The 12537-nt window shown below is 50.6% G+C and overlaps 4 protein-coding genes across 4 annotated transcripts; all 4 read left to right on the top strand.

The window, feature by feature from the left end:
- Window positions 1-522: 522 nt before the first annotated feature.
- On the top strand, window positions 523-1835 carry sun1 (SUN family protein UTH1; the record flags this gene model as incomplete). The annotated part of the gene is made up of 2 exons (XM_058459952.1): window positions 523-1737; window positions 1791-1835. The coding sequence occupies 2 exons, from the start codon at window positions 523-525 to the stop codon at window positions 1833-1835; spliced, it is 1260 nt and encodes a 419-aa protein (XP_058323484.1).
- A 2884-nt stretch (window positions 1836-4719) lies between these two features.
- On the top strand, window positions 4720-6334 carry fhdA (putative transcription factor Tos4; the record flags this gene model as incomplete). Its single annotated transcript, XM_058459951.1, has 2 exons — window positions 4720-6246; window positions 6308-6334. The coding sequence occupies 2 exons, from the start codon at window positions 4720-4722 to the stop codon at window positions 6332-6334; spliced, it is 1554 nt and encodes a 517-aa protein (XP_058323483.1).
- Window positions 6335-7660: 1326 nt separating this feature from the next.
- Window positions 7661-7915, top strand: N7508_001884 (uncharacterized protein; the record flags this gene model as incomplete). Its single annotated transcript, XM_058459950.1, has 1 exon — window positions 7661-7915. One exon carries the CDS (start codon window positions 7661-7663, stop codon window positions 7913-7915), a length of 255 nt encoding a protein of 84 aa, XP_058323482.1.
- A 458-nt stretch (window positions 7916-8373) lies between these two features.
- Window positions 8374-12088, top strand: N7508_001883 (regulator of nonsense transcripts 2; the record flags this gene model as incomplete). Its single annotated transcript, XM_058459949.1, has 5 exons — window positions 8374-8392; window positions 8446-8490; window positions 8552-11409; window positions 11464-11784; window positions 11840-12088. The coding sequence occupies 5 exons, from the start codon at window positions 8374-8376 to the stop codon at window positions 12086-12088; spliced, it is 3492 nt and encodes a 1163-aa protein (XP_058323481.1).
- Window positions 12089-12537: the final 449 nt, after the last annotated feature.

Genomic DNA, 12537 nt, shown 5'->3' with positions numbered 1-12537 from the left:
CAAGGGCACATAGGCCCACTAGGCAGTGTGAGACTATACTCCCCCTTTTTCTGGTAATGGAAAGTATCACGCTAACGCCTTTGGGACATGGCCCGACCCCCCTCCTTTTTGTATCCTCCCTTCTTCCCCAGTCTCCAGTTCATTCGAAGTTTTCCCATCCGACCAGAGAGATTCAGTCCCTCTAACACACTCATTTAACCAGGAAAGCTCAACTGTCCTTCTCTTCTGTACAGCTTATTCGAAACCGCGCCGGCTTGCTTTGATTTGATGTATGTGCAATCTCCCGTTCTTTCTATCTGCGACAGGTAGCGCGATGGGGACCCATCGTCTGCTGGGTCGAGGAACAAAGCCCTCCAATGTTGTGCGACAACACAGTTATGCGACCACGCGCTACTATCTACAAAGAAGTGTCGCGCGTTTGGGCCATGCGACTTGATATATAGCACAATGGACATGGGACAACAATTACACCATGCATTGGACGCGACTAACATATCTTCTCAATAGACTTCAGCTGAAACAATGAAGTTCACCAACACTGTTGCCGTGCTGGCAACAGCTGGTCTCGCGACCGCCCATGGCCATGGACACGCTCACCATCACAACAAGCGCACCACCGACGACGCCGTTAAGTACGAATTCGTCGTGCTGAACGACGGTACCCCCGAGGCTATCGGCATCAGTGAGGCTTGCCAGGGTCTCGCCGATGGCAAGCTCAAGTGGCTCGATAGCGCCGTTGCCGCTGCCTGTTCGTCCTCCAGCACCAGCACTGCCGCTCCTACCTCGACCTCCACCACTGCTCCCACCTCCACCATTGCTCCCGCTATCCTCCAGGAGACCGCCGCTGCGATCACTCCTGCCAGCTCCAGCAGCACCGTCGAGCCCACAAGCTCCACCAGCTCTGCCACTGTTGCCGCTACCAGCACCGCCTCCAGCTCCGGTGCCACCGGTCTCACCGCCGAATTCCCCGATGGAGAGATCGACTGTGGTACTTTCCCCTCCGAATACGGTGCCGTCGCCCTCGACTACCTCGGTCTCGGTGGTTACTCTGGTATCCAGTACGTGACCCTGGTCGACGACCTGGTCAGCGACATCGTCACCGCTGTTACCGGCGATGAGTGCCACAATGGTGCCATGTGCTCTTACGCCTGTCCCGCTGGTTACCAAAAGTCCCAGTGGCCCACTACCCAGGGTAGCACTGGCCAGTCCGTTGGTGGTCTGGAGTGCAAGGGCGGTAAGCTCCATCTCACCAACTCTGCCCACAAGACGCTTTGCATTGCGGGTGTTGGTGGTGTCCACGTCAAGAACCAGATGTCCAACGACGTCGCTGTTTGCCGTACTGACTACCCTGGTACCGAGTCCGAGACCGTTCCTCTGTCTGCCGCCTCTGGTGCCACTCACCCCCTGACCTGCCCTGACGGCGACACCTACTTCAACTGGGAGGGCAAGGCCACCTCCGCCCAGTACTATGTCAACCCCAAGGGTGTTTCCACTGAGAAGGGTTGCCAGTGGGGTGACGGCAGCGAGCCCATCGGTAACTGGGCTCCCCTCAACCTCGGCGTTGGCTACACCAGCTCCGGAAAGTTCCTGTCCATCTTCCCCAACACCCCTACCACCACCAAGAAGCTCGACTTCAACGTTAAGCTGGTTGGTGACAACCTCAGCGACGAGTGCCGCTACGAGGGTGGTACCTTCTACGACTCCAACGGTGCCATCAGCGGCAACAGCGGCTGCACTGTAAGTTCTTTCTCCAATACCCTGACTTCTGTCGATACTAATCAACCTTCTAGGTCGGTGTCACTTCCGGCAACGCCTACTACGTCTTCTACGACTAAACGTCTCAATAACATAGTCGGTGGCAGTCTCCAGAAAGCCCCCAAAGCGAATGGCACGAAGGCGAGAAGAAGGAACGCTCTCATCTCCCTTCCACACGTGCACTTGTCTATACCATGGTTACTTACTTGAAGTGTCGTGTTTTCCTTTCTGTGTATCTTAGGTTCTATCTTGTTTTATGTGTGACCTGGACCGAAATCCAATCCTTGTTGCCACCCTTTTCTATTTCTTACGACCATGTTTTCCCCTGGTCGATTACTTTTTACGGGAACGATATTTGTTTTATTGTCACGGTTAGATTTTCTCTTTCTCTTCTGTATCTCTTCCGGATACCAAACAGTCTTGATTAAATCTATCCTTTCGTTCCTTTGTCTTCGGCTTGGTCGTTAGCTTTGGATCTTCTTGCTCTATTTCTTCCCTTTGGGTTTTGTCACTGTTCAGGGGGTTGTGGTGTGGTGAATTCGTCTGTGAAGTTGATTGTGACAGCGACGGTGAAGAGGTTGCTTAACACTGGATGGACTAGGCATTGCAGCTGGCTCTGTAACAGTGGTGCGGTCACCCAGCCACTAGACTTCCACGGCTGGCACCCAGCATACGTCAGGGTGACCTAGTCTCGGCGAGATCTACGGTTCTTTCTCTGAATGTGCGTTTTTCTTCGGTGTGTTCTGTTTTCAATCTGATTTCCTTGTTTTCATGCGCTGGATAATGGTCTTTCATCCGACATGGTTGACTATGGGGGCATACCTCTTATGGGGTGGAAGGTTTGAGGAGTGGACTGGAGACCCATAATGATCGACTACTTGCTCTGGTAATCGAATGTTATGGTTTTCTAGTTCGCTCCTCAGACTTCTTACCTCGTAAGGCTGTTCTGCATGGTCAACCATATCCACATAATCACTTCATGATAGAAACCTATCATACCCATATATGAGGAGAGAAGTTTCAAGGCCTAGCCAGAAGCTCAAGGTATTCGATCATCTGAGTAGTGTACATCTCTTATTGTCATGTTCACCGCCTGTCTATATAGGACTAAAGCGGGCAGGAAGATGGCCCGTGGTCTCTCCTGCTTCCCCTCCACCTCTCTCAATACACTGCCTATATAATGATCGCTACGGGCTTTCAGCTCCGCGTCTGTCCATATTTTGTCCGCATCAATTTGATAGAGGGATACGAGCCTTTCGTACAGAATATCACGCAAGCATTGATAAATGACGCCAATGCAAATACCTTCAACTTTTTCTCTTGCCTCGTCAACAAGGCTAGAGGCAAGACTCGAAGTTTAGGCATTGGCGTCCATCGAAGGTGATTATTTCACATACGTAGGCACATATTCTGGTATGAAACCCCCTCTATCATAGGTTCGACCCAATTTCTCCCTGGCTAGAATAGCGTTGGTATAGTTCGAATACAACATAGAACCTAGCGACTATGATCCTTTAGAAGTACATGTCCTCAAACAAGGATTATGTACGATCATCTCATGTTAGGGAGTAGCCAATTATTGCCGGTGGTGGCGAACGCTTGATTCTATGGTTTGTGATCCATCACCTACAGTGATGTGATATAGTGCACGACTCCACATAAGAGCTATAAAAATGCATGGTTATATCATTGATTATACAAGTAGTGGTAACGATAGTCATACTATTTATCCTTATCTCCAATTCCTAATTGTTTATGCTGGGTGATACTTTGGAGGAAACCGGGGGTGTCTTAAGTTGTCATCTCTATATATATATCAGGCATGAACAAGCTGACATTCACATCCCAGACCATGTTGCCAAATATATAATGCAAAAAAAGTGCTAAAAACCCCTGAAATATCTTCATTGTTTTTTTCCCCGGGATTTTTCACTCTGATTATGGTTCTTGCAATCTACTGAAGAGCTTCAAATCTCGTGAAAACAGTGATTGAATGCACCAAAACACATGACATCAAAAATGAAAACTACCCGAGGCCCCACCTTGAAAAATGAACGCCAAAACCAGCGTATTACCAGCTCCTAACCGCTTATGTTCATTTCTGGCAATTGTAGAAGAGAACCTTCCAGACCAATCACGTACCAAATTATGTTGGCTGGGAAGTGAATCAGCTTAACTGGGGGCTGGGAGCAACGCGACTGGGTGGTCGGATGCCCATTTCGTGACAGCAGTGGGGTTCTGTGGTTCTGTGCTAATTGTATAGTCGTCTGGGTTTTGTTCAATACGTCGATGCACTAGTACTGAAGGATCTGACTGACCATCTATACACAAGGGCTGCCCAGGTGGGATATGATCATATCTTCTTATCAATGATATACATACTTAACAGAGGTAACTATGTTGGCTATGAAGAATACCATTCCTGACGGTGACCGTAGCTACCAAAACTCGCGTGAGGTCACCGACACGTGACTTGAGACGCGGACGCGCTTTGTCATTTCGAAGTGTATAGAGTTGACACCTTGAATTACAGCAAAACAACCCTCCAAATCGCGCCATTTCACGTTTTTTGTCTGTAGTTTATTAGAAATGTATATCTCAATTACCTACATAAATTTATTAAAATCGCGAATAAATTGTGGAGTGTCCGGGGCGCCTATCGAACGCGTCTCGGGCTGTAAGCGTGCATTTCCGCGCAGGGACGAGACGCTCCGCCCCAGGGCATTCCACCACCACACACCTGCCTTTTTCTTCAATGCTTCTCCTCCTTACTCCTTGACCAATTCCTTTCCTCCCACCCACACCCTGTTCTTTAGGGGAGGCCCTGACGTCTTTTACGTCTCTTCCTACCACCCTCAAGGCCTTTTCTGTTCATACAACACGCGGTGACGCGGGTCCTCGACCTCGACTCAGGGTTTTTTTTCGTGAGTGTGAGCTCGTGACGACTTCGTCCCACTAAATACCATGGAGTCTTCTCCATTCAAGAGTAGCCTTGCTGCTCAAGCTGTTGGCATGAAACGTCCAGCAGCATTGCTGCCTGCCTTTGAGCCTTTGAGCTCATCGCCCTCCCTTCCTCGGCCTCACAAACGTGTAGCACGCGAACCCGAAGTCTCGACCTATCCCACGCCAGTTCCGACCTCATCAACTCATATTATGTCGTCGTCTCCCCCTCCAGGTGTCGCTACCTCCCGTCCTTCGTTGCCCCGGTCTTTTTCCGCCGCCCTCGAACGGGCTCCCCTGTCTGCCGTACCCTCGATAATGCTGTTGGAGAATGGTGAGCCTATTTTGATGGGTCGATCCAGTGTCTCATGTCACCACCAGCTTGCTGCCAGTCGCATGATCTCTCGTGTTCATGTCAAGGCTACATACAAGCCTGCTCCGAACCCGTTCGATCGGGATAGGGTTGAGATCGTGTGCATGGGATGGAATGGAATCAAGATCCACTGCCAAGGGAGGAAATATGACCTGGCCAAGGGAAAGACCTTCACGTCGGACATTAAAGATGCGGATATCATGATCGATGTTCACGATGCTCGCGTGCTGGTGCAATGGCCTCGCGGTGACCGGAGGGACTGCCCTTCTACTGACTCTGAACAGACCAGTGATGAAGCTACACCTACACAGAGACGTCAGTCTCGACGTGAGCTTCAGGAAAGTCCACTACTGGAACGTCAGCGTCTGGCTTCACCTGTGTCCCCGTCGCCTGCTGTCAAGCATGCCATTCTCCCATCCTCGCCTATCTTCACACCTTCTCGGTCTCGCGTCGATGTTGTTGTCTTCGAGGATGAGCCATCCCCATTGAAACGTAACAACACTGTTACTGGTGTGACCTCCCAGAGCGCCCGTCGTGCCACTGCTATGCTCAACACCTCTCATGCGAGCGAGTTCAGTGACCACAGTAGATCCGAGGAATTCTCCGACAACGACGAGGAGAACGACCCTATTGTCCACTCCTTTGGTCCATTTGGCGAGAATCTTCTTCCCCGTATGGCGTCTTTCCGTGCAGGTGATTCACCAGTTCGGACTGCTCGCTCCCCACGCAGCTTGCTGCCAGCCCAGCCCCTCCAGCCTACCCGGTCTCCCAGACAGCCTGCCAAAGCCCATGAGGATCAGGAACACGATACCCCCGAGGCCAAACCCCAGTACAACGATGAACGGTTCGAGAGAGTCCGCAACCATGCTGCCAACCAATTGGCCTTCTCCCGTCTCTCGTCGACACCCTTCTCTACTATCCTGAACAACCTCCCCCCTGCGTACTGGCGATCCAGCCATGCGAACATCTCAGGACCCTCGAAGTCTGAGATTCGTACCGTCCTGGAAACAACCAAGTTCATTGGAAGAGTTGCCCGTGAAGGAAAGGATGCCGCTGGCAAGCCCCTCGAGAGTGAATACTATTACATCCCCGATGAGGATGACGACGTGATGAGACGGTCTGCTGTGGTCAATGATCTTCGCAAGCCTGGGCTGCGTAACTGTCGGAAGCAGCACAAGGTTAGTATCCATGTTCCTTCATGGATGTTTGCAATTATGGACCTGACTAACACCCTATCAGCAATACTTCTGGCGCAAGCCCAAATGAATCATTGACCAAAAGTCCCATGTCTTTCCGTCATAGGATGGGCTTTCTCAGTACATATTTGCAGTGATTCTTTGTCGCCCCTGGTCTACTTGACCAGGGTGTTGTTCGCATAGCGTGGCGTGAGGCATACCCTGATTTTAATTGATTATTCTTGTTCCTTTCTCTTTCTGCTCTGCTTTCTGGGGGTATTTCTCCTTGTTTTTCTCAATATCGACTTGTCTTGTACGATATGTGGTGTCCCAAAAGCGCCTGTATATCGGCTTGGTTTCTGGTGGGCCTTATAGAGCCAAAATTGGTTTCCCATGATGCTTTTTGAAGTCAACTGCTTTGTTTGCTTTGCAGGGTTCTCTCTTGCTAACAGCTCTCATTGCGTGTTGCACTTGTCTTTTTCTTTGAAAAGAAAACCTATTTGCCAGCTTCACTTGTGTGTCAGTCTATTACCTAGACAGTCCACTCTCATGTCACGCGTACCTTGCGGACTATACTTGTACCTTACCCTCTGCCTTTTGCCTCGTCGGTTTTTGCCTTTTCCTGGGTCTGCTTTTCGATGGTTGAACGCAATCATGACCTGTATGCTAGCTCGTCAAATTTAGTGTGTTACTATTGCAATATGGTCTTTGAATGTAGGAGAGCGTGCGGTAGTAGTGGATGTCCTGCCACCCAATCATATCATGCAAAGTTGGTACATGCATGTACTCAGTACAATGTGATATTCGCATGATAGACATGAGCTCTGTAGCAACCACCAAGGAGGTAATACAACAGATTCTCACCGCAGGGTTCACACCGTTATCATCACCATCATTGTAACCGTCATCATCCCATCACCGTTAGTCAGGTCACCATGTCAGCGCGAGCACAAGTACAACAATTGAAAATTTATCAATGTTGTCATAAATTAAAGAATGAATCAACAACCTTTCCACACAAACTCAATCACAGCATCTCAATTTGTCGGGACAAAATGATTCCATCGCCACCACACGTCATACCGTATATCCCCATCCCAACGAACATCATTCGATCGCAGAGGAAATATTCCTCTCAATTACCTTGTGCGAGGCCCTTTCGCACGTTCCACTGCAATATCTTCCGGGATCTCGGATTCCACGCCACTCAGTTTGACTTTACATACCCCTCACCACGAAGTATATAAGAGGGTATGAACCAAGCTGCATGAAGGTGTTTCCTCGGTTCAATCCAGCTGATATCTTTCTCGCATTGAAGTTACAACAATCGACGGGCTAAACCTTCCGTTTTACATATTATCTCACATCGTATCTACTATATTCGGTCTACGATCTGCGATATACACCATCTACCACAATGCCCCCCAACGAAGAACACAAACCCTTTGAAGAGATGCACAGGGAGGCAACTATCATACTCCCTAAATCTCGAGACCTTGACTCCACTGAGAAAATCGAGTCCATTAATGCCACCCGGGACGAATGGAAGCCTACGTTTAATCGTCGCCAGAGCTGGAGTAGCCAGGATCAGAAGCATCAGCTACAAGAACGGTTGCTCGGGTCCGAGCAGGGAAAGGAGATGGGGTTTACGGAGGCTCATAGTGGGTATTAAGGTGGTCTTTGGATCTGGCATGGATACTGGTGCTTTTGCTTAGTTCTGGGATCGGTCTTTGGTGTGGAAGTGGGGGTGGAATTGGGATTGGAATTGGGATTGATATGATATCGAGGTTGAGATCGTCTGGTTATATCTAGGAGTGAGATTGAAGTAAAAAGTAACAGAATGAATATATACTCTTTATAGCTTCGCATATCCGTATAGATGTATACTCTCTGACTATCAAAGATGAAGTAACGTTATCGGATAAGCAAAAAGTCCAACCTCCGCACCGCCTTGGGAACTCGGCCTTCTCCAGCTTTCGGCTTTCAACTTTCAGCTTTCAGCTTTCTTAAGCTCTTGCTATTCTCCTCTCTGCATTCTTCATTCCCCAATGTGGCGTTTCAGTCACCTAAGCGCATTCCTTTCGGACGTTCAGAAAGGACCCCACGATTGAACCTGTGGACACACAGAAGATGGATCGCCAGCGGAAAAGTACAGATTTCAGACCCAAGACTCACCCTACAAAGACTAACATATCCTCAAAGGGGAGCTCCGCGACTTAAATGAGCGAGCCTGGGCAGGTGAATCCGGTATGAACAGCACCCCTCCCCTAGTCATGGTGGTGACGATGGAACTGGGACTTCCTCGCAGTCCCTCCCCATGACCAATGTGATACAGAGATTAACACCAACACAGATATATTCACCACGAGCAAATCCCTCGACTCAGCGCTGAAAAAGAACACCGCCTTCATTAAACGGCTTCGCACCGGAATCAGTGCCTCCGCCCTGTCCACTTTCCTCGCTGACATCCGCACCCTGTCGCTCCATAAGTACCTCTCCGAGATCATCTCCGCCTGCTATGAAGGACTGTGCAAACTCAAATCGCCGGGAGAAATCGCCGCAGGGGTTGAAGTTGTCAGCGCGCTACACCAGCGCTTCGGACCATGGGAGTTTACGCGACAGATTGGTTGGCTGCTTGGCCGCGGTCTGAGCACACCGGACAAGGCGCAGTTGAAGGCTTTGACGCAGGAGATTCGCGAACGGGAAGAGAAGGACCGCTTATCTCGCCATCGCATCCTTCTCAGGGTCATCACCGAGCTTTGGCTGGTCAATGTTCTCAAGACTCTGGATGACGTTGAGCGGCCTGAGGATCTGGGCGCGAAGGGCAAGGATGGTGTCGTCGGCATTGGTGGCAAGACATCGGACGCACCTCTCAAAGTTAAATCGCCCGCGGCTGGAACGAAGGATCAGGACAAGCAGGCTGAGCCGTTCCCGTTGGAGGTTCTGAAGGAATTGCTCGGACATGACCGCGACCATACGAATCTGCCGCTCGCTGTGCTCTTCGTGAAGAGTTTCAGCTGGGATATTGTCGGTTCGAAGCTCGCCGAAGATGGAAGGAAGACTGTCGAGGCGGATGGTGCTACTACTTCCAGTGATGCGCATGCCGAGAACAACGGCGAATCGAATACCGAAGCCGACCTGCCGTTGACCCCCGAGAAGACCCAGCAGCGATTCCGGAATATCTTGAACCGGTATCTTGACGATGTGAAGGCGCATGTGGTTCGGGATCAGAGAGCACTGGCAGCGCAAAACCGTCGCAACGCTGAAGCATACGTGAAGAGCGGCGAAATCTTTGAGGACCGTCAATCCAACTTCGAAAAGCAGACCAAATCGCTGGAGAAGCTTGTGGCCAACACCCAGGTGCTGTGTGAGGCTCTGGGGACCGAGATGCCCGATCTTGCTGAAAAAGAGACCACCGACGCTTCGACCAGCGGTGGGATTGGCCTTGTTAAGGCCGCTGACTACCTGCGCGGCCAGGGTGAAGGTGCTGGAATTTGGGAAGACGAAGAAGAGAGACGCTTTTACGAGAATCTTGTCGACCTGAAGGGGAAGGTGCCGGCGGTGTTGTTGGAAGATGGCAAGAAAAAGAAGAGTGAAGAAGAGAGTGGAAAGAAGACTGAGGGTGATACTAATGACTCGATAGAGGCTGCGAATGAGAAGTCCGCCGCTGAGGCGGATGATCAATCGACTGCAATCGCGAGTAAGACGGTGGGCGCTCAGGTGGATTCTCTCTTGGCCAAGCTTTCGGAGCTGCAGACCAAGGATCAAGTCGACCAATTCGCTCTGGATTTCTGCTGGGTCAACTCGAAGGCATCACGCAACAGACTGGTCAAAGCTGTGTCGGACATTCCCAAGGGCCGCGTTGATCTTTTGCCGCTGTACTCTCGCCTAGTTGCAACCCTTGGACAGTACCTTCCAGATATCCCGCAAGGAATCACCACCTACCTCGACGAGGAGTTCAGAAGTTTGCAGCGCCGCAAAGCGAAGGAGTTCCTTGGCCAAGTACGCATGGGCAATGTGCGCTACCTAGCTGAACTCACAAAGTTCGGCGTGGTCCCAGAGCATATTATCTTCCATTGTTTCAAGGTTTCGCTTGACGACTTCTCACGCATGAACATTGAGATCATCGGAAACCTACTGGAAAACTGCGGCCGTTACTTGCTGCGCAACCCGGACACATCACCCCGAATGGCATCCTTCCTTGAGACTCTGAGCCGCAAGAAGGCCGTCCAACACCTGGCCCAACAGGAGCGTATGGTCATCGAGAACGCCATCTACTACGTGGATCCCCCACCACGCCCTGCCATCCAGCAGAAGGAACGCACCCCCATGGAGCAGTACATCCGCCGATTGATCTACTTGGACATGAACAAGCGCAACTACACCAAGATTTTGAAGTCCATTCGCAAACTTCACTGGGAGGAGCAGGAGGTTGTTGAAATCTTGGAACGCGTGTTCAGCAAACCAGTCAAGGTCAAATACGGCAGCATCCACCTTCTGGCGATTCTCATCAGTGCTTTGTACCGGTACCACCAGGACTTTGTGATCGGAATCGTCGACAATATCCTGGAGCAAATCACACTTGGCCTCGAGCAGAACGACTTCAAGTTCAATCAGAAGCGCATTGCGGAAGTCAAGTACCTGGGTGAGCTCTACAACTACAAGATGATTGATTCACCAGTCATTTTTGATACGCTGTACCGTATCATCACCTTTGGTCATGAAGGTGGTACCCCAGTTCCTGGAAGAATCACCATGCTCGACCTGCCTGACGACTATTTCCGTCTGCGCTTGGCATGCACTCTTCTCGATACATGTGGTCACTGCTTTGATCGTGGCTCGGCTAAGAAGAAACTCGACTTCTTCCTGTCGTTCTTCCAGTACTACCTGTTCACCAAGGACCCCTTGCCCATGGATGTGGACTTCCTTGTCCAGGATACGTTCTCTTCTATCCGCCCACAGTGGAAGCTTGCCACAGAGGCAGAAGAAGCGACAAGAATTTTCAGCGAGGCTGTTGCTCAGAATTACAAATTGCAGGATTCGGAGAGACCGGTGGAAGGAGAAGTTGAGGAAGAAGACGCGGAGAGCAGTTCGTCAGATGAGGGTTTCGAGGAAGATGCAATCCCTGACATTGATGAAGAGCAGGAATCTAGTGATGAAGCAGAAGTGAGCACACCCCCTGCTCACTCTCAAGGACCCCAAGTTTCTAACAAACCCCAGGCCTCCGGACCTAACCAGGAGGCAAATGACGATAGTGAAAGCGAATCCGAGGATGAGCAGATCATTGTCACCCGACAAGAGGAGGAGCGGGACCCTGCTACTGAGGCTGAATTCGATCGCGAGTTTGAGAAGATGATGGCCGAGAGTATGGATTCCAGACGGTTCGAACGCAAGACCGTTTTCGATATTCCCCTGCCTATGAAACGGCCTCCCCGCGAGAACATGCCTAGCGATTCGAGTCCCGAGCCTGTCCCGGCTGTCCCAGTCGCACCGAAGACAATGGCATTCTCACTGATGACCAAGAAGGGCAATAAACAACAGGTAAGTAACCATCCAGCCTCGCCAAATAGCGTGTATAGAAACTAACAATATCAAGACCCGAACCATCGACCTCCCGTCAGACTCGACCTTCGCCATCGCCATGCGAAGCCAACAACAAGCAGACCGCGAAGAGCAACAACGCATCAAGAACCTAGTCCTGAACTACGAGGCCTCAAATGAACCTGAGCCCGCAGAAGCAACCCAGGAAAAGCGCACCCCGACCGGCCAGCGAATGGACAAGGCCGGCGCCAACCGCTCTGCATTCCGTTCTCGCAAACTCCAGCTCAGCGATGTCAACTGGTGATGAATACAGCCACTGTCTGGACCGAGGTCTATTTGTCCACAAGGCTCAAACAGGTTTGTTGATCATGCCACATGCCATACCATGCCTGGACTGCAATCGGATGTATTTCATCATTTTGACACGGCAGTCCCAGTGTCTGTGTTTGTGCCAGTGTTGCAACCGACGGCCGTTGATAGCTGGTGTGAATTTGGCTCGAGTTGAGCATTGAATCATTGGGATATGTGGCTCTGCGAGGACGACAATGTTATGTCGCGATTCTCATCGAGACTACTTGCATACACTCCCATGGCTATCGATTACCCAGCTCCGTTGCAACGACCCACGCTGGATCGAGTCTAGTTTCCCATACATTCCTTCCTACAGATTTCCCGAATGGCCATCTTCACGATAAAGACAATGAATCCCCTATCAGGGATGATGGGATTCTTGAAAGATGGTAGGTACAGTTG

The sequence above is a fragment of the Penicillium antarcticum genome (genome assembly GCF_028974205.1).
Source record: "Penicillium antarcticum strain IBT 31339 chromosome Unknown utg000002l_segment0_segment0, whole genome shotgun sequence".
Lineage (NCBI taxonomy): Eukaryota > Fungi > Ascomycota > Eurotiomycetes > Eurotiales > Aspergillaceae > Penicillium > Penicillium antarcticum.
Note: the sequence above shows the minus strand (reverse complement) of the source record. Positions and strands in the feature narration are given on the sequence as shown.